This window comes from Bombina bombina, chromosome 1, assembly GCF_027579735.1.
Source record: "Bombina bombina isolate aBomBom1 chromosome 1, aBomBom1.pri, whole genome shotgun sequence".
In the NCBI taxonomy this organism is placed as follows: domain Eukaryota; kingdom Metazoa; phylum Chordata; class Amphibia; order Anura; family Bombinatoridae; genus Bombina; species Bombina bombina.
Genome location: NC_069499.1, coordinates 1,107,356,582 through 1,107,383,623, shown reverse-complemented (window position 1 = coordinate 1,107,383,623; position 27,042 = coordinate 1,107,356,582). Strand labels below are relative to the sequence as shown.

General features: G+C 42.7%; 1 protein-coding gene across 3 annotated transcripts in view; it reads left to right on the top strand.

Annotated features, from left to right (window-relative positions):
- The window catches only part of NFE2L1 (NFE2 like bZIP transcription factor 1), a 101,204-nt gene extending 75,177 nt beyond the window's left edge, over positions 1–26,027 (top strand). For all 3 annotated transcript variants that reach the window (XM_053697411.1, XM_053697430.1, XM_053697420.1), the window contains exons 5-6: positions 23,362–23,526; positions 23,662–26,027. In XM_053697411.1, coding sequence (XP_053553386.1) covers positions 23,362–23,526; positions 23,662–24,918 — 1,422 coding nt within the window. In that variant the 3' untranslated portion in view covers positions 24,919–26,027. The remainder of the gene's footprint in view (positions 1–23,361; positions 23,527–23,661) is intronic.
- The last annotated feature ends 1,015 nt before the right edge of the window (positions 26,028–27,042 follow it).

Here is a 27,042-nt window from a genome sequence, read left to right as displayed (position 1 = left end):
GACAAGCATTACCAGTTTGTGGATCTGCCGTTTGGCCTAGCTACAGCTCCAAGAATTTTTACAAAGGTTCTCGGTGCCCTTCTGTCTGTAATCAGAGAACAGGGTATTGTGGTATTTCCTTATTTGGACGATATCTTGGTACTTGCTCAGTCTTCACATTTAGCAGAATCTCATACGAATCGACTTGTGTTGTTTCTTCAACATCATGGTTGGAGGATCAATTTACCAAAAAGTTCATTGATTCCTCAGACACAGGTAACCTTTTTAGGTTTCCAGATAGATTCAGTGTCCATGACTCTATCTTTGACAGACAAGAGACGTCTAAAATTGATATCAGCTTGTCGAAACCTTCAGTCACAATCATTCCCTTCGGTAGCCTTATGCATGGAAATTCTAGGTCTTATGACTGCTGCATCGGACGCGATCCCCTTTGCTCGTTTTCACATGCGACCTCTTCAGCTCTGTATGCTGAACCAGTGGTGCAGGGATTACACAAAGATATCTCAGTTAATATCTTTAAAACCGATTGTACGACACTCTCTGACGTGGTGGACAGATCACCATCGTTTAGTTCAGGGGGCTTCTTTTGTTCTTCCAACCTGGACTGTAATTTCAACAGATGCAAGTCTTACAGGTTGGGGAGCTGTGTGGGGGTCTCTGACAGCACAAGGGGTTTGGGAATCTCAGGAGGTGAGATTACCGATCAATATTTTGGAACTCCGTGCAATTTTCAGAGCTCTTCAGTTTTGGCCTCTTCTAAAGAGAGAATCGTTTGTTTGTTTTCAGACAGACAATGTCACAACTGTGGCATACATCAATCATCAAGGAGGGACTCACAGTCCTCTGGCTATGAAAGAAGTATCTCGAATTCTGGTATGGGCGGAATCCAGCTCCTGTCTAGTTTCATATCCCAGGTATAGACAATTGGGAAGCGGATTATCTCAGTCGCCAAACGTTACATCCGGGCGAATGGTCTCTTCACCCAGAGGTATTTCTTCAGATTGTTCAAAGGTGGGGACTTCCAGAAATAGATCTGATGGCCTCTCATCTAAACAAGACACTTCCCAGGTATCTGTCCAGATCCAGGGATCCTCAAGCGGAAGCAGTGGATGCATTGTCACTTCCTTGGAAGTATCATCCTGCCTATATCTTTCCGCCTCTAGTTCTTCTTCCAAGAGTAATCTCCAAGATTCTGAAGGAATGCTCGCTTGTTCTGCTGGTAGCTCCAGCATGGCCTCACAGGTTTTGGTATGCGGATCTTGTCCGGGTGGCCTCTTGCCAACCGTGGACTCTTCCGTTAAGGCCAGACCTTCTGTCGCAAGGTCCTTTTTTCCATCAGGATCTCAAATCCTTAAATTTAAAGGTGGGGAGATTGAACGCTTGATTCTTAGTCAAAGAGGTTTCTCTGACTCTGTGATTAATACTATGTTACAGGCTCGTAAATCTGTATGTAGGGAGATATATTATAGAGTCTGGAAGACTTATATTTCTTGGTGTCTTTCTCATCATTTTTCCTGGCATTCTTTTAGAATTCCGAGAATATTACAGTTTCTTCAGGATGGTTTGGATAAAGGTTTGTCTGCAAGTTCCTTGAAAGGACAAATCTCTGCTCTTTCTGTTCTTTTTCACAGAAAGATTGCTAATCTTCCTGATATTCATTGTTTTGTACAAGCTTTGGTTCGTATAAAACCTGTCATTAAGTCAATTTCTCCTCCTTGGAGTTTGAATTTGGTTCTGGGGGCTCTTCAAGCTCCTCCGTTTGAACCTATGCATTCATTGGACATTAAATTACTTTCTTGGAAAGTTTTGTTCCTTTTGGCCATCTCTTCTGCCAGAAGAGTTTCTGAATTATCTGCTCTTTCTTGCGAGTCTCCTTTTATGATTTTTCATCAGGATAAGGCGGTGTTGCGAACTTCTTTTACATTTTTACCTAAGGTTTTGTATTCCAACAATATTAGTAGAGAAATTGTGGTTCCTTCATTATGTCCTAATCCTAAGAATTCTAAGGAGAAATCATTGCATTCTTTGGATGTAGTTAGAGCTTTGAAATATTATGTTGAAGCTACTAAGAATTTCCGAAAGACTTCTAGTCTATTTGTTATCTTTTCCGGTTCTAGGAAAGGTCAGAAGGCCTCTGCCATTTCTTTGGCATCTTGGTTGAAATCTTTAATTCATCATGCTTATGTCGAGTCGGGTAGAACTCCGCCTCAAAGGATTACAGCTCATTCTACTAGGTCAGTTTCTACTTCCTGGGCGTTTAGGAATGAAGCTTCGGTTGATCAGATTTGCAAAGCAGCAACTTGGTCTTCTTTGCATACTTTTACTAAATTCTACCATTTTGATGTGTTTTCTTCTTCTGAAGCTGTCTTTGGTAGAAAAGTACTTCAGGCAGCTGTTTCAGTTTGAATCTTCTGCTTATATTTTCAATTTTTTTCTTTATAAGATTTAAACTTTATTTTTGGGTGTGGATTTTTTTCAGCGGAATTGGCTGTCTTTATTTTATCCCTCCCTCTTGGGTAGTCATTATCCCATACGTCACTAGCTCATGGACTCTTGCTAATTACATGAAAGAAAACATAATTTATGTAAGAACTTACCTGATAAATTAATTTCTTTCATATTAGCAAGAGTCCATGAGGCCCACCCTTTTTTTGTGGTGGTTATGATTTTTTTGTATAAAGCACAATTGTTCCAATTCCTTATATTTATGCTTCGCACTTTTTTCTTATCACCCCACTTCTTGGCTATTCGTTAAACTGATTTGTGGGTGTGGTGGGGGTGTATTTATAGGCATTTTGAGGTTTGGGAAACTTTGCCCCTCCTGGTAGGAATGTATATCCCATACGTCACTAGCTCATGGACTCTTGCTAATATGAAAGAAATGAATTTATCAGGTAAGTTCTTACATAAATTATGTTTTTTGGTGATTAGAAGGACGCTAATTGGCGCTGTGCACTGAAGCGTTTAATCAGGTAGCTTGTTAAGTTAATTTTAGCTGTAGAGTAGAGCAGGGATAAGCAACCTTGGGCCCCCAGATGTTTTGGAACTACACTTCCCATGATGCTGAGACACTCTTTAGGCTGTCTGAGCAGCTGCCCTTAAAGGCATCACCGCAAGCCGAGACAGACAGTGACACAATGTCACTGTCTATCGGAAATCTGCCTTCATATGATAACGGAAGAACTATAAGTTCTTTCTTACCATATGAAGGCAGATGCCTTTTGCCTCTGGCTGAAGTCAAAACTAACAGCGGGGACAGCAGCATGAGCCAGACGGTTGGATGTAAGTACAACATCAACAGGGTACATTAAGCAAAGTACCCTGTGCCGTAGTACCTTTTTCCATATGGCTTAACGGGTTAAGGATACTGCATTGGAGAAACAGAACATATATAAACCCCTTAACGGCCAGCGCCAAACCCTGAACGATGCTTGGCCCTTAAGGACCAACAACGCTGCTGTCCTAGGCCTCTCTCTGCCACGATCTTGCTAAAAGTAGCAAGATCGCGCTATTTCTGCATGCCCCACAATTGGGGCAGTGCTGAAATGGACTTGAAGAGGTAACGTTGCAGGGAGGGACACTCTGTGTTCCTCTCTGCATAGGGTAGTGGTGGTGCCGATCGTTGGTGGTGTGGGAGGGTTAGGAGGGAGGCGGGTGGCCGGCCCATTGCTGGAGGGGGCGGGAGCGGGTGGGGCTGCTACGCTACAAAAAAAAATGCTTACGAGGGGACGGGAGGGGGAAGGAGGAAGAGGGGGCTCTTATAGTGGAAGGGGGATTAGATGATTAGAAATCGATCTGGGAGGGGGGTAGGAAAATGAGAGGGGGCAGCTATACTACAGAAAAAAAGTTTTTTTTTTTAATTATTATGAAATAAAAAAACAAAATTGGATAGATAACTGGGTACTGGCAGACAGCTAACCTAAGATGGTGGAAACTATTTAGAGGGGGAGGGTTAGAGAGCTTTTTGGGAGGAAACAGGGAGGTGGGAAAGTAAGGGGGTAATCCTACACTGAAAAAAAAAAGTCTAAAACTGCATACGGGCAGACTATTTGCCAGTACTTAAGATGCGGGTGACCAGTGGTGGTAGGGAAGAGAACTGTTTGAGAGGGATCAGGGGGTGGGAAGTGGGTGGCTAACTTCAACACTAAAGCTAAAATTAACCTTACAAGCTACCTAATTAACCCCTTACTGCTGGGAGTAATAAAAGTATGGTGCACAGATGCAATCGGCGGCCTTTTACCAATTAGCAATGGCAAAATCATATATGTCTGCTATTTCAATGGGGATTCCAGAGAAGCTTTTACATTTATTTATGCCATGATTGCACAAGCTGTTAGTAAATAATTTAGTAAATAATTTCAGTGAGAAACCCAACGCTTGTGAAAAAGTTCAGCGTTTTGTTTTTTATTTGATCGCATTTGGCGGTGAAATGGTTGCATGAAATATACCAAAATGGACCTAGATCAATACTAGGGTTGTCAGCTAAAAAAAATATATAGTTTTGATAGGTAAATAAAAAAAAAACAAGGCTCTATTTCTGTTTATATGTAGTGACGGAAAAATGCTATAAATGCTCTGGTCTTTTGGAAAAATCTTAGTCTGAAATGCCCGGTCCTAAAGTGTTGTATTTCTCCAACATAGGTGTGTCCGGTCCACGGCGTCATCCTTACTTGTGGGATATTCTCTTCCCCAACAGGAAATGGCAAAGAGCCCAGCAAAGCTGGTCACATGATCCCTCCTAGGCTCCGCCTACCCCAGTCATTCTCTTTGCCGTTGTACAGGCAACATCTCCACGGAGATGGCTTAGAGTTTTTTAGTGTTTAACTGTAGTTTTTATTATTCAATCAAGAGTTTGTTATTTTGAAATAGTGCTGGTATGTACTATTTACTCAGAAACAGAAAAGAGATGAAGATTTCTGTTTGTATGAGGAAAATGATTTTAGCAACCGTAACTAAAATCCATGGCTGTTCCACACAGGACTGTTGAGAGCAATTAACTTCAGTTGGGGGAACAGTGTGCAGTCTCTTGCTGCTTGAGGTATGACACATTCTAACAAGACGATGTAATGCTGGAAGCTGTCATTTTCCCTATGGGATCCGGTAAGCCATGTTTATTACGATGGTAAATAAGGGCTTCACAAGGGCTTATTAAGACTGTAGACTTTTCTGGGCTAAATCGATTCATTATTAACACATATTTAGCCTTGAGGAATCATTTTATCTGGGTATATTGATATTATAATATCGGCAGGCACTGTATTAGACACCTTATTTCTTAGGGGCTTTCCCAAAGCATAAGCAGAGCCTCATTTTCGCGCCGGTGTGGCGCACTTGTTTTTGAGAAGCATGGCATGCAGTCGCATGTGAGAGGAGCTCTGATACTTAGAAAAGACTTTCTGAAGGCGTCATTTGGTATCGTATTCCCCTTTGGGTTTGGTTGGGTCTCAGCAAAGCAGATACCAGGGACTGTAAAGGGGTTAAAGTGTTAAAACGGCTCCGGTTCCGTTATTTTAAGGGTTAAAGCTTCCAAATTTGGTGTGCAATACTTTTAAGGCTTTAAGACACTGTGGTGAAAATTTGGTGAATTTTGTACAATTCCTTCATGTTTTTTCGCAATCTGAATGTGGGGAAGCCAGAATTCCTGTTCATTTAAATAAATGTGATTTATGTGATAATGACAATGATGCCCAAGATGATTCCTCAAGTGAGGGGAGTAAGCATGGTACTGCATCATTCCCTCCTTCGTCTACACGAGTCTTGCCCACTCAGGAGGCCCCTAGTACATCTAGCGCGCCAATACTCCTTACTATGCAACAATTAACGGCTGTAATGGATAATTCTGTCAAAAACATTTTAGCCAAAATGAACCCTTGTCAGCGTAAGCGTGGCTGCTCTGTTTTAGTTACTGAAGAGCATGACGACGCTGATATTAATATCTCTGAAGGGCCCCTAACCCAATCTGAGGGGGCCAGGGAGGTTTTGTCTGAGGGAGAAATTACTGATTCAGGGAACATTTCTCAACAGGCTGAACCTGATGTAATTGCATTTAAATTTAAGTTGGAACATCTCCGCATTTTGCTTAAGGAGGTATTATCCACTCTGGATGATTGTGAAAAGTTGGTCATCCCAGAGAAACTATGTAAATTGGACAAGTTCCTAGAGGTGCCGGGGCTCCCAGAAGCTTTTCCTATACCCAAGCGGGTGGCGGACATTGTTAATAAGGAATGGGAAAGGCCCGGTATTCCTTTCGTCCCTCCCCCCATATTTAAAAAATTGTTTCCTATGGTCGACCCCAGAAAGGACTTATGGCAGACAGTCCCCAAGGTCGAGGGAGCGGTTTCTACTTTAAACAAACGCACCACTATACCCATAGAGGATAGTTGTGCTTTCAAAGATCCTATGGATAAAAAATTAGAAGGTTTGCTTAAAAAGATGTTTGTTCAGCAGGGTTACCTTCTACAACCAATTTCATGCATTGTCCCTGTCACTACAGCCGCATGTTTCTGGTTTGATGAGCTGATAAAGGCGCTCGATAGTGATTCTCCTCCTTATGAGGAGATTATGGACAGAATCAATGCTCTCAAATTGGCTAATTCTTTCACCCTAGACGCCACTTTGCAATTGGCTAGGTTAGCGGCTAAGAATTCTGGGTTTGCTATTGTGGCGCGCAGAGCGCTTTGGTTGAAATCTTGGTCGGCTGATGCGTCTTCCAAGAACAAGCTACTAAACATTCCTTTCAAGGGGAAAACGCTGTTTGGCCCTGACTTGAAAGAGATTATCTCTGATATCACTGGGGGTAAGGGCCACGCCCTTCCTCAGGATCGGCCTTTCAAGGCGAAAAATAGACCTAATTTTCGTCCCTTTCGTAAAAACGGACCAGCCCAAAGTGCTACGTCCTCTAAGCAAGAGGGTAATACTTCTCAAGCCAAGCCAGCTTGGAGACCAATGCAAGGCTGGAATAAGGGAAAGCAGGCCAAGAAACCTGCCACTGCTACCAAGACAGCATGAAATATTGGCCCCCGATCCGGGACCGGATCTGGTGGGGGGCAGACTCTCTCTCTTCGCTCAGGCTTGGGCAAGAGATGTTCTGGATCCTTGGGCGCTAGAAATAGTCTCCCAGGGTTATCTTCTGGAATTCAAGGGACTTCCCCCAAGGGGGAGGTTCCACAGGTCTCAGTTGTCTTCAGACCACATAAAAAGACAGGCGTTCTTACATTGTGTAGAAGACCTGTTAAAAATGGGAGTGATTCATCCTGTTCCACTAAGAGAACAAGGGATAGGGTTCTACTCCAATCTGTTCATAGTTCCCAAAAAAGAGGGAACGTTCAGACCAATCTTAGATCTCAAGATCTTAAACAAGTTTCTCAAGGTTCCATCGTTCAAGATGGAAACCATTCGAACTATTCTTCCTTCCATCCAGGAAGGTCAATTCATGACCACGGTGGATTTAAAGGATGCGTATCTACATATTCCTATTCACAAGGAACATCATCGGTTCCTAAGGTTCGCATTCCTGGACAAACATTACCAGTTCGTGGCGCTTCCTTTCGGATTAGCCACTGCTCCAAGGATTTTCACAAAGGTACTAGGGTCCCTTCTAGCGGTGCTAAGACCAAGGGGCATTGCAGTAGTACCTTACCTGGACGACATTCTGATTCAAGCGTCGTCCCTTCCTCAAGCAAAGGCTCACACGGACATCGTCCTGGCCTTTCTCAGATCTCACGGCTGGAAAGTGAACGTGGAAAAGAGTTCTCTATCCCCGTCAACAAGGGTTCCCTTCTTGGGAACAATTATAGACTCCTTAGAAATGAGGATCTTTCTAACAGAGGCCAGAAAAACAAAACTTCTAGACTCTTGTCGGATACTTCATTCCGTTCCTCTTCCTTCCATAGCTCAGTGCATGGAAGTGATCGGGTTGATGGTAGCGGCAATGGACATAGTTCCTTTTGCGCGCATTCATCTAAGACCATTACAACTGTGCATGCTCAGTCAGTGGAATGGGGACTATACAGACTTGTCTCCGAAGATACAAGTAAATCAGAGGACCAGAGACTCACTCCGTTGGTGGCTGTCCCTGGACAATCTGTCACAAGGGATGACGTTCCGCAGACCAGAGTGGGTCATTGTCACGACCGACGCCAGTCTGATGGGCTGGGGCGCGGTCTGGGGATCCCTGAAAGCTCAGGGTCTTTTGGTCTCGGGAAGAATCTCTTCTACCGATAAATATTCTGGAGCTGAGAGCGATATTCAATGCTCTCAAGGCTTGGCCTCAGCTAGCGAGGACCAAGTTCATACGGTTTCAATCAGACAACATGACGACTGTTGCGTACATCAACCATCAGGGGGGAACAAGGAGTTCCCTAGCGATGGAAGAAGTGACCAAAATCATTCTATGGGCGGAGTCTCACTCCTGCCACCTGTCTGCTATCCACATCCCAGGAGTGGAAAATTGGGAAGCGGATTTTCTGAGTCGTCAGACATTGCATCCGGGGGAGTGGGAACTCCATCCGGAAATCTTTGCCCAAGTCACCCAGCGGTGGGGCATTCCAGACATGGATCTAATGGCCTCTCGTCAGAACTGCAAAGTTCCTTGCTACGGGTCCAGATCCAGGGATCCCAAGGCGGCTCTAGTGGATGCACTAGTAGCACCTTGGACCTTCAAACTAGCTTATGTGTTCCCGCCGTTTCCTCTCATCCCCAGGCTGGTAGCCAGGATCAATCAGGAGAGGGCGTCGGTGATCTTGATAGCTCCTGCGTGGCCACGCAGGACTTGGTATGCAGATCTGGTGAATATGTCATCGGCTCCACCTTGGAAGCTACCTTTGAGACGAGACCTTCTTGTTCAGGGTCCGTTCGAACATCCGAATCTGGTTTCACTCCAGCTGACTGCTTGGAGATTGAACGCTTGATTCTATCGAAGCGAGGATTCTCAGATTCTGTTATTGATACTCTTGTTCAGGCCAGAAAGCCTGTAACTAGAAAGATTTACCACAAGATTTGGAAAAAATATATCTGTTGGTGTGAATCTAAAGGATTCCCTTGGGACAAGGTTAAGATTCCTAAGATTTTATCCTTCCTTCAAGACGGATTAGAAAAAGGATTATCTGCAAGTTCCCTGAAGGGACAGATTTCTGCCTTGTCTGTGTTACTTCACAAAAAGCTGGCAGCTGTGCCAGATGTTCAAGCTTTTGTTCAGGCTCTGGTTAGAATTAAGCCTGTTTACAAACCTTTGACTCCTCCTTGGAGTCTCAATTTAGTTCTTTCAGTTCTTCAGGGGGTTCCGTTTGAACCCTTACATTCCGTTGATATTAAGTTATTATCTTGGAAAGTTTTGTTTTTAGTTGCAATTTCTTCTGCTAGAAGAGTTTCAGAATTATCTGCTCTGCAGTGTTCTCCTCCTTATCTGGTGTTCCATGCAGATAAGGTGGTTTTACGTACTAAACCTGGTTTTCTTCCAAAAGTTGTTTCTAACAAAAACATTAACCAGGAGATTATCGTACCTTCTCTGTGTCCGAAACCAGTTTCAAAGAAGGAACGTTTGTTGCACAATTTGGATGTTGTTCGCGCTCTAAAATTCTATTTAGATGCTACAAAGGATTTTAGACAAACATCTTCCTTGTTTGTTGTTTACTCCGGTAAAAGGAGAGGTCAAAAAGCAACTTCTACCTCTCTCTCCTTTTGGATTAAAAGCATCATCAGATTGGCTTACGAGACTGCAGGACGGCAGCCTCCCGAAAGAATCACAGCTCATTCCACTAGGGCTGTGGCTTCCACATGGGTCTTCAAGAACGAGGCTTCTGTTGATCAGATATGTAGGGCAGCGACTTGGTCTTCACTGCACACTTTTACCAAATTTTACAAGTTTGATACTTTTGCTTCTTCTGAGGCTATTTTTGGGAGAAAGGTTTTGCAAGCCGTGGTGCCTTCCATTTAGGTGACCTGATTTGCTCCCTCCCTTCATCCGTGTCCTAAAGCTTTGGTATTGGTTCCCACAAGTAAGGATGACGCCGTGGACCGGACACACCTATGTTGGAGAAAACAGAATTTATGTTTACCTGATAAATTAATTTCTCCAACGGTGTGTCCGGTCCACGGCCCGCCCTGGTTTTTTTTAATCAGGTCTGATATTTTATTTTCTTTAACTACAGTCACCACGGTACCATATGGTTTCTCCTATGCAAATATTCCTCCTTAACGTCGGTCGAATGACTGGGGTAGGCGGAGCCTAGGAGGGATCATGTGACCAGCTTTGCTGGGCTCTTTGCCATTTCCTGTTGGGGAAGAGAATATCCCACAAGTAAGGATGACGCCGTGGACCGGACACACCGTTGGAGAAAGTAATTTATCAGGTAAACATAAATTCTGTTTTTTTTATTTTTCCCATGATTCAGATGCATGTGATTTTAAACAACTTTCTAGTTTACTTCTATTTTTAAATTTTCTTAATTCTCTTGGTATGCTTTGTTGAAGCAGCAGCTATATACTTCTGGGAGCTAGCTGGACACATTTAGTGAACCAATAAAAAGAGCATTTGTGTGCAGCCACCATCAGCAGCTTGCTTCCAATAATGCATTGATGCTCCTGAGGCTACCTATGCCTGCTTTTCAACTAAGGATACCAAGAGAATGAAGAAAATTAGATATTAGAAACAAATTGGAAAGTTATATAAAATCACTTCCTCAGTCTGAATCATGAAAAAAATAATTGGATTTTATGTCTCTTTTAATGGAAAAAAGTAATGGCTTCACAATTTCTGCAGACCAAGTCATAGCCTCAGACTTAAAAACTGAAATACTTAAAAGGACATAAACCCCAATTTTTTTCTTTCTTTCATTACTCAGATAGATCATATGATTTCCATCTTAATGGAAGGAGAGTCCACTGCTTCATTCATTACTTGTGGGAATTAAGAACATGGCCACCAGGAGGCGACAGACACCCCAGCCAAATGCTTAAATACCTCCCCCACTCCCCTCATCCCCCAGTCATTCTTTGCCTTTCGTCACAGGAGGTTGGCAGAGAAGTGTCGTAAGATTTGAGTAGTCTCTTATGGAGGGTAGTACTATTCTAAATGGGACTATAGTTTTAAGTAGGCCTGTTAGCCTCCCAGTGAGAGCATGGGTGAAAGTTAGAGTCCGGAGATGCAGTGAGAGTCTTTCTGCGAAACCATACCGACTCATATTAATAGCTCCTTAAGTAATCAGCGTTGACGAGTTTCACTGCCTGCTTTATATACTCAAGTCTATGTCAGGAGCGATGCTACTAACTTGTCACACTTGGATGGCCCTGTTCCTGTTCCATGGCACAGATTCTGGTAAGATCGTTTCATTTATTCATATATGATAACGCAAGAAGACAGGGTCATAGTGTGTCTCCTTTTATCTATATTGAATCAAGAATTAATATCCCTGGGAAGGGGATTATTGAACAGGGGGGGGGGGGGGATTTATGCATAATATCTTTATTGAGATGGATGCTACGTTATGTGTGAGATGAGGCTCTAGCAATGCGTGAACAGTCAGATGAAGGGCGACACAACTTCTTTTGGCGCATTTTCTCTATAGTGCAACTTCTTCTTTTCCTGATCGGCAATTGTGGGAGACATAACAGTTTCCCTGTGTCCGGGTCATAGGAGGTAGTGAGTGCCCCGGCCATTGGTGTATAAAGCTGCCATTTATTCTATCTAGTCCGTATTAAAGCGCAAGCTATGGAGGACTCTGATATGTTAGAGGATACTCCCTCTTTAATTAAAGCTCATACCTGTGTTTATTGTGAGGAGGTTCAGGTTGATCCGCCTGCTCAACTGTGTTCCACATGCTTTGATAAAATTGCAATATCTAAAAAGAACAAGCTATTTAGTACTACTGAGCCGTCCAACTCTGAGGGTTCTCCGTCCTGCGAGGTGTGTTCCCTACATTCATCTCCGATTACACATGTAGCTCCCCAAGGCCCCTACTAATTTTCCCTCGGGAGGGGCCTCGTGGCCGCCAGATTTCGCTGCCCATTTGCAAGAAGTGGTTTCTGCTGCCTTCCATGCCCTACCACGCCCTGCGAAGGAAAAGACATAGCCTTCCGTCCCAGGGGTCATCTACTCCATTGGAGGTCTCTGAGAGATTATCCGATGATGAGGACGCCTCCGACTCGTCGGACGACGCTCTCTCTGGGACAGAATTGGCGTCTTCTAAACCTCTGGCTAATGAGGGGCCTGATTTTAAGTTTAAGATGGAGCTTTTGCGCTTTTTACTAAAAGAAGTGCTTGCTGCGTTGGAGGTTCCGGAACCGAAACTTCCGGAAGAACCTTCGATCCCTAAACTAGATAGGGTTTGCGAGGACAGGGTGGTGCCTCAGACCTTCCCAGTTCCCGTGAAGATGGCTACTATTATTAAGAATGAGTGGGAGAAACTTGGCTCGTCCTTTTCTCCCTCTACCTCTTTTAAAAAGCTGTTCTCGTTTTTGACGAGAAACATACCAGGTATGATGCACTAACATCGAGAATTCATAATATATGACAGAGTTCAATGATAAGACTGTGAAACTGATAATGGTATATACTGGTTGCTGTGCATCAATGCCTGAGGAGCAGATTTTGTAATTAACTGCATAAGATGTATATTATGTTTGAAAAAGTTGCTTCAATAAAAATTATTTCTTTCATGTAATTAGCAAGAGTCCATGAGCTAGTGACGTATGGGATATACATTCCTACCAGGAGGGGCAAAGTTTCCCAAACCTCAAAATGCCTATAAATACACCCCTCACCACACCCACAATTCAGTTTTACAAACTTTGCCTCCGATGGAGGTGGTGAAGTAAGTTTGTGCTAGATTCTACGTTGATATGCGCTCCGCAGCAAGTTGGAGCCCGGTTTTCCTCTCAGCGTGCAGTGAATGTCAGAGGGATGTGAGGAGAGTATTGCCTATTTGAATGCAGTGATCTCCTTCTACGGGGTCTATTTCATAGGTTCTCTGTTATCGGTCGTAGAGATTCATCTCTTACCTCCCTTTTCAGATCGACGATATACTCTTATATATACCATTACCTCTACTGATTCTCGTTTCAGTACTGGTTTGGCTATCTGCTATATGTAGATGAGTGTCCTGGGGTAAGTAAGTCTTATTTTCTGTGACACTCCAAGCTATGGTTGGGCACTTTGTTTATAAAGTTCTAAATATATGTATTCAAACATTTATTTGCCTTGACTCAGAATGTTCAACTTTCCTTATTTTCAGACAGTCAGTTTCATATTTGGGATAATGCATTTGATTTAATAAATTTTTTCTTACCTTCAAAAAATTTGACTCTTCCCTGTGGGCTGTTAGGCTCGCGGGGGCTGAAAATGCTTCATTTTATTGCGTCATTCTTGGCGCAAAAATGTCGGCGTTCCGGATGTGGCGTCATTTTTGGCGCCAAAAGCATTTAGGCGCCAAATAATGTGGGCGTCTTATTTGGCGCGAAAAAATATGGGCGTCACTTTTGTCTCCACATTATTTTAGTCTCATTTTTTATTGCTTCTGGTTGCTAGAAGCTTGTTCTTTGGCATTTTTTCCCATTCCTGAAACTGTCTTTTAAGGAATTTGATCAATTTTGCTTTATATATGTTGTTTTTTCTCTTACATATTGCAAGATGTCCCACGTTGCATCTGAGTCAGAAGATACTACAGGAAAATCGCTGTCAAGTGCTGAATCTACCAAAGCTAAGTGCATCTGCTGTAAACTTTTGGTAGCTATTCCTCCAGCTGTTGTTTGTATTGATTGTCATGACAAACTTGTTAAAGCAGATAATATTTCCTTTAGTAAAGTACCATTGCCTGTTGCAGTTCCTTCAACATCTAAGGTGCAGAATGTTCCTGATAATATAAGAGATTTTGTTTCAGAATCCATTAAGAAGGCTATGTCTGTTATTTCTCCTAGTAAACGTAAAAAATCTTTTAAAACTTCTCTCCCTACAGATGAATTTTTAAATGAAGATCATCATTCTGATTCTGATGATTCCTCTGGTTCAGAGGATTCTGTCTCAGAGGTTGATGCTGATAAATCTTCATATTTATTTAAAATGGAATTTATTCGTTCTTTACTTAAAGAAGTACTAATTGCTTTAGAAATAGAGGATTCTGGTCCTCTTGATGTTAATTCTAAACGTTTGGATAAGGTTTTTAAAGCTCCTGTGGTTTTTCCAGAAGTTTTTCCTGTTCCTAATGCTATTTCTGCAGTAATTTCCAAGGAATGGGATAAATTGGGTAATTCATTTACTCCTTCTAAACGTTTTAAGCATTTATATCCTGTGCCGTCTGACAGATTAGAATTTTGGGACAAGATCCCTAAAGTTGATGGGGCTATTTCTACCCTTGCTAAACGTACTACTATTCCTACGTCAGATGGTACTTCGTTTAAAGATCCTCTAGATAGGAAAATTGAATCCTTTCTAAGAAAAGCTTATCTGTGTTCAGGTAATCTTCTTAGACCTGCTATATCTTTGGCTGATGTTGCTGCAGCTTCAACTTTTTGGTTGGAAACTTTAGCGCAACAAGTAACACATCGTGATTCTCATGATATTATTATTCTTCTTCAGCATGCTAATAATTTTATATGTGATGCTATTTTTGATATTATCAGAGTTGATGTCAGGTTTATGTCTCTAGCTATCTTAGCTAGAAGAGCTTTATGGCTTAAAACTTGGAATGCTGATATGGCTTCTAAATCAACTTTGCTTTCCATTTCTTTCCAGGGTAACAAATTATTTGGTTCTCAGTTGGATTCCATTATTTCAACTGTTACTGGTGGGAAAGGAACTTTTTTACCACAGGATAAAAAATCTAAAGGTAAAAACAGGGCTAATAATCGTTTTCGTTCCTTTCGTTTCAACAAAGAACAAAAACCTGATCCTTCATCCTCAAGAGCAGTTTCGGTTTGGAAACCATCTCCAGTCTGGAATAAATCCAAGCCAGCTAGAAAGGCAAAGCCTGCTTCTAAGTCCACATGAAGGTGCGGCCCTCGTTCCAGCTCAGCTGGTAGGGGGCAGGTTACGTTTTTTCAAGGAAATTTGGATCAATTCTGTTCACAATCTTTGGATTCAGAGCATTGTTTTAGAAGGGTACAGAATTGGTTTCAAGATGAGACCTCCTGCAAAGAGATTTTTTCTTTCCCGTGTCCCAGTAAATCCAGTAAAAGCTCAAGCATTTCTGAAATGTGTTTCAGATCTAGAGTTGTCTGGAGTAATTATGCCAGTTCCAGTTCCGGAACAGGGGATGGGGTTTTATTCAAATCTCTTCATTGTACCAAAGAAGGAGAATTCCTTCAGACCAGTTCTGGATCTAAAAATATTGAATCGTTATGTAAGGATACCAACGTTCAAGATGGTAACTGTAAGGACTATATTGCCTTTTGTTCAGCAAGGGAATTATATGTCCACAATAGATTTACAGGATGCATATCTGCATATTCCGATTCATCCAGATCATTATCAGTTCCTGAGATTCTCTTTTCTGGACAAGCATTACCAGTTTGTGGCTCTGCCGTTTGGCCTAGCTACAGCTCCAAGAATTTTTACAAAGGTTCTCGGTGCCCTTCTGTCTGTAATCAGAGAACAGGGTATTGTGGTATTTCCTTATTTGGACGATATCTTGGTACTTGCTCAGTCTTTACATTTAGCAGAATCTCATACGAATCGACTTGTGTTGTTTCTTCAAGATCATGGTTGGAGGATCAATTTACCAAAAAGTTCTTTGATTCCTCAGACAAGAGTAACCTTTCTGGGTTTCCAGATGGATTCAGTGTCCATGACTCTGTCTTTAACAGACAAGAGACGTCTAAAATTGATTGCAGCTTGTCGAAACCTTCAGTCACAATCATTCCCTTCGGTAGCCTTATGCATGGAAATTCTAGGTCTTATGACTGCTGCATCGGACGCGATCCCCTTTGCTCGTTTTCACATGCGACCTCTTCAGCTCTGTATGCTGAAGCAATGGTGCAAGGATTACACGAAGATTTCTCAAATAATATCTTTAAAACCGATTGTTCGACACTCTCTAACATGGTGGACAGACCACCATCGTTTAATTCAGGGGGCTTCTTTTGTGCTTCCGACCTGGACTGTAATTTCAACAGATGCAAGTCTTTCAGGTTGGGGAGCTGTGTGGGGATCTCTGACAGCACAAGGAGTTTGGGAATCTCAGGAGGTGAGATTAACGATCAATATTTTGGAACTCCGTGCAATTTTCAGAGCTCTTCAGTTTTGGCCTCTTCTGAAGAGAGAATCGTTCATTTGTTTTCAGACGGACAATGTCACAACTGTGGCATATATCAATCATCAAGGAGGGACTCACAGTCCTCTGGCTATGAGAGAAGTATCTCGAATTTTGGTTTGGGCGGAATCCAGTTCCTGTCTAATCTCTGCGGTTCATATCCCAGGTATAGACAATTGGGAAGCGGATTATCTCAGTCGCCAAACGTTACATCCGGGCGAATGGTCTCTTCACCCAGAGGTATTTCTTCAGATTGTTCAAATGTGGGAACTTCCAGAAATAGATCTGATGGCGTCCCATCTAAACAAGAAACTTCCCAGGTATCTGTCCAGATCCCGGGATCCTCAGGCGGAGGCAGTGGATGCATTATCACTTCCTTGGAAGTATCATCCTGCCTATATCTTTCCGCCTCTAGTTCTTCTTCCAAGAGTAATATCCAAGATTCTGAAGGAATGCTCGTTTGTTCTGCTGGTAGCTCCGGCATGGCCTCACAGATTTTGGTATGCGGATCTTGTCCGGATGGCCTCTTGCCAACCGTGGACTCTTCCGTTAAGACCAGACCTTCTGTCACAAGGTCCTTTTTTCCATCAGGATCTGAAATCCTTAAATTTAAAGGTATGGAGATTGAACGCTTGATTCTTGGTCAAAGAGGTTTCTCTGACTCTGTCATTAATACTATGTTACAGGCTCGTAAGTCTGTATCTCGAGAGATATATTATAGAGTCTGGAAGACTTATATTTCTTGGTGTCTTTCTCATCATTTTTCTTGGCATTCTTTTAGAATACCGAGAATTTTACAGTTTCTTCAGGATGGTTTAGATAAGGGTTTGTCCGCAAGTTCTTTGAAAGGACAAATCTCTGCTCTTTCTGTTCTTTTTCACAGAAAGATTGCTATTCTTCCTGATATTCATTGTTTTGTACAAGCTTTGGTTCGTATAAAACCTGTCATTAAGTCAATCTCTCCTCCTTGGAGTTTGAATCTGGTTCTGGGAGCTCTTCAAGCTCCTCCGTTTGAACCTATGCATTCATTGGACATTAAATTGCTTTCTTGGAAAGTTTTGTTCCTTTTGGCCATCTCTTCTGCTAGAAGAGTTTCTGAATTATCTGCTCTTTCTTGTGAGTCTCCTTTTCTGATTTTTCACCAGGATAAGGCGGTGTTGCGAACTTCTTTTGAATTTTTACCTAAAGTTGTGAATTCCAACAACATTAGTAGAGAAATTGTGGTTCCTTTATTATGTCCTAATCCTAAGAAGTCTAAGGAGAAATCGTTGCATTCTTTGGATGTTGTTAGAGCTTTGAAATATTATGTTGAAGCTACGAAATCTTTCCGTAAGACTTCTAGTCTATTTGTTATCTTTTCCGGTTCTAGAAAAGGCCAGAAAGCTTCTGCCATTTCTTTGGCATCTTGGTTGAAATCTTTAATTCATCTTGCTTATGTTGAGTCGGGTAAAACTCCGCCTCAGAGAATTACAGCTCATTCTACTAGGTCAGTTTCTACTTCCTGGGCGTTTAGGAATGAAGCTTCGGTTGACCAGATTTGCAAAGCAGCAACTTGGTCCTCTTTGCATACTTTTACTAAATTCTACCATTTTGATGTATTTTCTTCTTCTGAAGCAGTTTTTGGTAGAAAAGTACTTCAGGCAGCGGTTTCAGTTTGAATCTTCTGCTTATGTTTTTCGTTAAACTTTTATTTTGGGTGTGGATTATTTTCAGCAGGAATTGGCTGTCTTTATTTTATCCCTCCCTCTCTAGTGACTCTTGCGTGGAAAGATCCACATCTTGGGTAGTCATTATCCCATACGTCACTAGCTCATGGACTCTTGCTAATTACATGAAAGAAAACATAATTTATGTAAGAACTTACCTGATAAATTCATTTCTTTCATATTAGCAAGAGTCCATGAGGCCCACCCTTTTTTGTGGTGGTTATGATTTTGTATAAAGCACAATTTATTCCAATTCCTTATTTTATATGCTTTCGCACTTTTTTATCACCCCACTTCTTGGCTATTCGTTAAACTGAATTGTGGGTGTGGTGAGGGGTGTATTTATAGGCATTTTGAGGTTTGGGAAACTTTGCCCCTCCTGGTAGGAATGTATATCCCATACGTCACTAGCTCATGGACTCTTGCTAATATGAAAGAAATGAATTTATCAGGTAAGTTCTTACATAAATTATGTTTTTAACATAAAAAGCTGTTCTCCGTTCCGGACTCTCAGCTTGAGCTATGAGGGACCATTCCTAAGGTGGATGGAGCTATCTCCACGCTCGCTAAGCTGATGACTATTCCCCTCGAGGATAGTTTGTCGTTCAAAGAGCCCATGGACAAAAAATTAGAATCCATATTGACAAAGATGTTCCAACTCATGTGGTTCGTTTTCCAACAGGCAGATTGCTGTGGTGGCTGGAGCGGCTACCTACTGGTGTGACGCACTGTCAGCTATGGTCGAGATGGAGACTTCCCTCGAGGAGATACAGGAAAAGATTAAGGCCTTAAGGGTTGCAAATTATTATGCTGGTTATTCGCCTGAATGCAAAGACTTCAGAATTCTCTGTTCTTGACCGTAGGGCACTGTGGTTAAAGTTGTGGTCTGCTGACATGACTTCCAAGTCTAGATTACTATCCCTCCCGTTTCATTTTTGGTCCAGACCTGGACTCTATTATATCCACGGTCACAGGAGGCAAGGGTGGTTTCCTTCCGCAGGATAAGAAGAATAAGCCTAAGGGCTCTACTTTTCGTCCCTTTTGCTTGGACAAGTCTCAAGTCCAAGCAGAGCAAGAAGCCTGCCGAGGCAAAGTCGGCATGAAGGGGATGCCCCTGATCTGTCTCTGGATCGCGTAGGGGGCAGACTATCTCTGTTCGCAGAGGCTTGGATGGAAGACCTACAGGATCCTTGGGTTCTGGAGATTATCACCCAGGGTTACAGGATAGGGTTCAAGACTCATCCGCCCAGGGGCAGATTCCTCCTGTCAAATCTATCCTCAAGACCAGAGAAGAGAGTAGCCTTTCTAGAGTGCATGAGGGATCTCTCCAGTACCTCTAGCAAAAAGGGGTCTAGTTTACTATTCAAACCTGTTCGTGGTCCCAAAGAAGGAGGGCACGTTCCGCCCGATTCTGGACCTAAAGTGCCTAAACAAGTTTCTGTCAGTTCCATCGTTCAAAATGGAGACGATCAGATCGATTCTGCCCCTAGTTCAAGAGGGGCAATTTATGACAACAATAGACTTGAAGGATGCTTACCTTCACATGCCAATTCATAGGGACCACTTCAGGTTCCTAAGATTCGCCTTTCTGGACCAACATTTCCAGTTTGTGGCCCTGCCGTTCGGTCTGGCGATTGCCCCAAGAGTCTTTACGAAGGTTCTGGGAGCTCGGGTAGGGAGAGCCAAAGGTATTGCGGTAGCTTTTTATCTGGACGATATCCTGGTTCAAGCTCCATCCTACAGTCTTGCGGAGGACCACTCGAGGACTCTTCTTCTTCTTCTATCTCCCACTGATGGAAGATAAACGAAAGAGTTCTCTGGTTCCCAGCAACAGGGTGGAGTTCCTGGGCACGATCATAGATTCCATAACTATAAAAATATACTTGAAAGATCAGAGACGTTCCAAGATCGCGTCCAGCTTTCTTGCCCTTCAGACTTCCTCAAGGCCATCTGTGGCCAGGTGTATGGAGGTCATCGGACTCATAGTTTCCAGCATAGATGTCATTCCTCTCGCCAGGTTCCATCTAAGACCTCTGCAGTTATGCATGTTGAGACAATGGAACGGCGATCAATCAGATCTTTCCCAACATATCTCTCTGGACAATCGAGCGAGGGTATCCCTCTCTTGGTGGGTCCGTCCGGGGCAGCTGTCTCCTTCTTGAGACCATCCTAGGTGACCACGGATGCAAGTCTATCAGGATGGGGAGTTGTTTGTGGTGCCAGAAGGGCACAGAGAAGTCAACCCTACTAATAAATATCCTGGAACCCTGAGCAATATTCAATGCTCTGAGGGCTTGGCCCCTCTTGGGATCGTCAAGTTTCATCAGATTCCAGTTGGACAACATTATCTCGGTGGCGTACATAATCCATCAAGGGGGAAGGAGAACCTCCCTAGCCATGAGGGAGGTGTCTCGGATTCTGGAATGGGCAGAGACCCACAACTGTTCACTCTCATCGATTCTCATCCCGAGTGTGGACAACTGGAAGCAGATTTCCTCAGCAGACAATAGTTTCATCCGGGGGAATGCCATCCCGAGGTGTTTGCAGAGATCTGCATCAGATCGGGGATGCCGGAGATAGACCTCATGGCGTCCAGACTCAACTTCAAGCTACCCAGTTATGGGTCGCGGTCCAGGGATCCACATGCAGAGCTGATAGATGCTTTGGCGGTATTTTGGGAGTTCAACCTAATTTACATCTTTCCACCATTGCCACTTCTCCCTCGAGTGGTGGCCAGCATTAAACAGGAGCAAGTCTCGACCATTCTGATTGCTCCGTTGTGGCTACGGAGGACGTGGTTTGCGGAATCTGTTGGGAATGTCGTTGTCTCCTCCATGGAGGTTACCCTGTCGCAGAGATCTGCTAGTTCAGGGCCCCTTTCTTCAACAAAATCTTGATTCTCTGAGGCTAATTGCGTGGAGATTAAATGCCTAGTCTTGGCCAAGAGAGGGTTCTAGGAGAGAGTGATTTGATACTCTCATTCATCCCAGGAAACCGGTCACTCGTCGCATCTATCATAAGGTGTGGAGGACCTATTTATCCTGGTGTGAGGAACGTGGATATCCTTGGCACAAGATTAGGGTATCCAGGATTCTGGATTTTCTTCAAGTTGGTTTGGATAAGGGCCTTGCCCCTAGTTCCTTAAAGGGACAGATTTCGACCTTATCGGTGCTGATACAGAGGAAGCTAGCGGAGCTTCCTGCTATTCAGTCCTTTGTTCAGGTTCTGTCCAGAAACAGACCGGTATTTAGACCTTCTGCTTCTCCTTTGAGCTTGAACTTGGTTCTTAAGGTTTTTCAGAGGGCTCGTTTGAGCCTATGCATGCGCTTGACATTAAGATTCTCTCCTGGAAGGTTCTGTTCCTTCTGGCTATTGCATCGGCTTGCAGAGTCTCTGAGTTAGCGGCCTTGCAATATGAACCCCCTTACCTGGTTTTTCACGCTGATAAGGCTGTGCTTTGCACTGGGTTGGGTTTTCTTCCCAATGTGGTGTCAGATCGTAACATCAATCAGGAGATAGTAGTTCCTTCTTTGTGTCCTAATCCTTATTCGCCCAAGGTAAGGTTACTTCATAACTTAGATGTGGTTCGAGCCTTGAAGTTTTATCTTCAGGCCACAAAGGATTTCGGGCAGTCTTCGTCTTTGTTTGTGGTGTATTCGGGGAAGCGTAGGGGGCAAAGGGCCTCTTCCACTTCACTGTCCTTTTGGTTGATGAGCATTATCCGTTTGGCCTATGAGACAGCGCGACATAAGCCTCCTCAGAGGAATACGGCTCACTCAACTAGAGCTGTGGCCTCTTCTTGGGCTTTTAAGAACGAGGCCTCTGTGGAGTAGATTTGTAAGGCGGCTACTTGGTCTTCCTTACATACTTTTGCGAAATTTTACAAATTTGATGTTTTTGCTTCGGCGGAAGCTGTTTTTGGGAGAAAGGTTCTACAGGCTGTGGTGCCCCCTCAGTATAGGGTCCGCCTACTTTTGCCCTCCCATTTTTTTTTCCATTCAGTGTCCTCTAGAACTTGGGTATTTGTTCCCACAAGTAATGAAGGAAGCAGTGGACTCTCCTCCCATTAAGATGGAAAACATAAATTATGCTTATCTGATAATTTAATTTCCATCTGTGGGAGGTGAGTCCTCTGCTCCCGCCCGTTTGCTCTTGTGGGCGACCTAAATTTAATTTTATTCTTCTGGCACCATTTATACCCTGATATTTCTCCTACGTTCCTTGTTCCCTTGGCAGAATGACTGGGGGATGAGGGGAGTGGGGGAGGTATTTAAGTCTTTGGCTGGGGTGTCTTTGCCTCCTCCTGGTGGCCAGGTTCTTAATTCCCACAAGTAATGAATGAAGCAGTGGACTCTCCTCCCACAGATGGAAATGAAATTATCAGATAAGCATAATTTATGTTTTTAAACAACTTTACAATTTACTTCTATTAAATTTGTTCTCTGTTAAAAGGGATACCTGGGTAGACTCTTGTCACTGGCTTTCAGCTAGCTTCTAGTAGTGCTTTGCTGCTTCTTCTACAAAGCATGCCAAGAGAATGAAATACATTAGATAAAATTAGTAAATTGGAATGTTGTTTAAAATTGTATTTTCTGTCTGAATCATGAAAGAATAATTTTGGGTTTCATGTTCCTTTACGTGGACATGAAAGTCAAAATTATTTTTTTTCTTTTATGATTTAGATAGAGCAACTTTTCAATTTACCTCTATTATCTAATTAGTTTTGTTCTCTTGATATCTTTTGTTGAAAAAGATACCTAGGTAGGCTCAGGAGCTGTTGATTGGTAGCTGTACGTATACACCTCATGTTATTGCCTCCCTTATAGCTCCCAGTAATGTATTGCTGCTTCTTCAACAAAGGATACCAAAAGAATAAAGCAAATTGTATAATAGAAGTAAATTTGAAAGTTGTTTAAAATTGTATTCTCTATCTATATCATAAAAGAAATATTACTGGTTTCATGTCCCTTTAAAGGGACATGAAATCCAAATGTTTTCTTTCTTTTTCAGAGTACAAAAATATGGAGAGTTTAAGCTTATTGTCATTTTTAGTTCTCTGTAGGATCAAAGTATGCTACCTAAAAATGTTTTCTATACTTTTGATTCACTTGTTTCTCTTGTCAATTATTTGAATTCTAAATCTCCCTGCACCACCTTTCTTAAAATACTTTTGTAATACGCCACCATTCATGGTTCAATTCTCAATGTACTTTCTAATTCCATATAAAGCATATAAATTTGTTCACCATAACATTTTAACTTTATCCCCCTTGTTTTAGTTACATTTGGGGGAAAAACTCTCTTGTCTTGAAATTAAATATGTTACCTTTATTTTATTTTTTACATTCTTTATTATATAATCTCAACAATTGTAAACAGGAGCTGTGGTTTGTAACCCTTTTTTATCTGTGTAGTTTTCAGCTCCTTCTGCCCCGGATCTTTTAAATGGTCAACAGTGTCGTATAATGGCATCCTCTGATGGAGCAGATGGGCTTCTCTCTCCACTTCTTCCAGACCTGGGGTCTTCCCTGGACATGGAGGAGCAGTGGCAGGACCTAATGTCGCTCATGAATATGCAGGTACAAATTAGTTTTTCTGTGCAGGATGCAAACTCTATTTACTGTGTGTTTGACTTATCCCACTGAAGCTTGTTTTGTATACTCAATAATTTCTGCAATGTAGGCTCTGATTTTATATTTTTTTCTTTTCTTTAGAACATGGATGTGAACAGCTCGTCTTCTGACCCTTTGTATCTGAACCTAGATCCGCCACTGCAGAATATCAGAAACCAAGGCCAGACCTCCTTTCTTGGCTGCTCTCAGAACCTGTCCTCTGTTTTTACTACTATGTCAGAGTCTCTCTCTACATCAGAACCACCACTGCTTCAGCTCTCTTCTCACAACTCCACAAACCTGAATTCCACCTTTGGGTTAACTAACCTGACAGAAATGCTCTCTCCCTTACAGCTAAATAGCACTGGCAATATTACATTATCCCCCACCCTTGCAGACCCTTTGGGGGAACTACTTGATGAAGAGGCTCTTCTGGATGAGATTAGCTTGATGGAGCTCGCTCTTGAGGAAGGTTTCAGTCAAGTGCAGGCTTCACAACTCCAGGATGAGCTGGATTCAGATTCTGGTCTCTCTTTGGACTCACAGCGTAGCCCTGTGTCTCCCAGTGGATCTGAGTCATCCTCGTCATCTTCTTGTTCACCATCATCTTCCTCATTCTCTGAGGAAGGAGCAGTGGGATATAGCACTGACTCTGAGATTGTGGACCAAGAGTATTCTGAAGACAATGGGTACCAACCAGAATATAGCAAATTTTGTCGCATGAGTTCTCAAGATCCTTCACTATTTCAGCACTTACCCTTTTTAGAGCATGTAGGGCACAACCACACCTACAATATGGTGCCAGAGGACCCTGATGAGGACCAGCCTATGTTAAGTACTGGAAGCCGGAGGCAGATGGGATTTCTTGAGAGACAGGCAGGACGTGATGAGCAGAGAGCTAGAGCTCTGAAAATCCCTTTCAGTAATGATAAGATTATTAACTTGCCTGTAGAAGAATTTAATGAGCTACTTGCCAAGTATCATCTGAGTGAGGCGCAGCTCTGCCTGGTGCGAGACATTCGCAGGCGGGGCAAGAACAAAATGGCTGCTCAGAACTGTCGCAAACGTAAGTTGGATACAATTTTGAACCTAGAGCAAGAGGTGAAACGTCTTGGCCGGGAACGTAGTTCTCAGCTGAGAGAAAAGAGTGAGAATTTGAGATCTCTACAGTGGATGAAACAGGAGGTAGAAAATCTTTACCAAGAGATTTTCAGTCAGCTCAGAGACCAGGATGGAAGGCCATACTCACCCCAGCGATATGCCCTACACTATACCAGCAATGGCAGCGTTGTACTCATGCCTCGTAATATAGAGGGACAGCAGAACAGACGGCATGAAAGGAAAGACAGGAGAAAGTGAGAAAATTTATATCTAACTTCAGGAATATTAAAGGACATGGGGTGTGGGCTCTGCTTTCTTTCAGGCCTTGGTATCAAACCTTTCACAAGAGACTGACCTTAGTGAGTGACCAGAAAGTTGTCTCCACATATAGTGGGTCAGGGGCTGTGTCCTGTCTGTGTCTGGGCCCCATTTGTCCAGGAATGAGGAGAAGGCTGGCCGGGGCAGAATGGCAAGCCCTGTAATCAAAAGCTAGTGCAGCTGACAAAGAATGGGTAAAAAAAATAGTTTTTAAACTTGATCCTATAATCAGTATGAAGTGTAGCCAGCTATGTGTCAGAGACTGATGTGTCAACATGCATGAGGAGGAGCTTATACTGACTTGTCATGTTTAGTAACTGAGCTGGTGGAGTTGATGCAGTAAAACACTTTGGGCAAAGACCCAGAGAGAACCAATCACTGACCAGATATCTGTGGAAGTAACCCATTAATGTTTTTTAATTAAACAGATATCTGTGGTTTATGACCCTGCCACCGAGCATAGATCTGAGGGACTGATCTGCTAGTAACATACTTGTGCATTCAGATTTTTAGACCAAATAGCAAACTTTTATTATTGGTATACATTTCTGTGAAGAACAGACCTGTTCAGTGGATTTATTGCTCATTATGGGAAGGGTTTCTGGAGTCTTTAGTTGAGTCATCTTGTTTGGAGGAATAGATTTAAAAAAAAAAATCATGAAAGATTATACAAGTAAATCCCCAAATTAGAAATAATGTGTAATCCTGGAACCCCCTCCCACCACACATAACATTTATATCTTGGGAACATCTCCAGATGATCCTGTGTGTGGCAGGCAGGGAGTACAGTAAATTCCTATGAGTGACAGGAAATGTTTGAGGAGTAGCAGTAAGTATCTGAATCTTTAACACCCTATATAGACTTGATTTGATCAGTTAGGTTTAGAATTTGCTGCTTTGTTCTAAAAAAATAAATAAAATTAAAAAAAAACTATGCACGTTCCACACTGTCATCTTGGAACCAATTCAACACTGTATTGAGAACTGTTTTTGTTTTTTCTGTTTGTGTTTTGTTTTTTAAACAAATAAACTGATTTTTTTTTCCGTGACAGATTCTTCAAAGTTTTAAAGTGGATGAATAGTGAGATGGTGGAATGGTAAAAATAACCAATAATTACAACTTTCCATCTAAAGGGGAGGAGAGTCCACAACTTCATTGATTACTTTTGGGAAATAAGAACCTGGCCACCAGGAGGAGGCAGAGACACCCCAGCCAAAGGCTTAAATACCTCCCCCACTCCCCTCATCCCCCAGTCATTCTTTGTCTTATTCTTTGCCTTTCGTCACAGGAGGATGGCAGAGAAGTGCTGAAGATTCAGAGTAGTCTCTTATGGAGGTTAGTACTCTTCAGAATGGGACTGGAGTTTTAAGTTGTCCTGTCAGCCTCTCAGTGAGAACCTGGATGAAAGCTAGAGTCCGGAGATGCAGGGAGAGTCTTTCTGCAAAACCATCTCGACTCATATTAGCAGCTCCAAAAGCAATCAGGTTTGACGAGTTTCGCTGCCTGCTTTCTGCACTCAAGTCCATATCAGGAGCGATGCTTCTACCTGTCACACTTAAAGGCTGTGTTCCTGTTCCACGGCGTTGATTCTGGTAAGATCGTTTCATTTTTTTATACATAATAACGTAGAAGACAGGGTCAGAGTGTGGCGCCTTTAATCTTATGGAATCAAGGGTTAATATTCCTAGTGAGGGGATCATTGAACAGGGGGGGTTATACATGATATTGTTTATTGTGTTATTGCTGCGTTATTTGCGAGATGTGGCTCTGGTAATGGTGGAACTTCATAGAGCCGATTTTTACATGTTTTCTCCTTAGTGCAGGCGTGGTCCTGCGAGGCATCCCAGGTGACCGGATGTGAGTTTCCACTTCCTCTGTTGATCAGTGGCATAGGAGACTAAGCGGTTTCTGTAGTCCGGGTCATAGGAGGTGGTGGGTGCCCTGGCCATTGGGGGTATAAAGGTGTCTGGTTTTTAACGTAGTCTAGGCCATAATAAAAGCACAAGCTATGGAGGACTCTGACGCATTAGAGGGTTCTCCCTCTTTAACAAAGTCTCATTCCT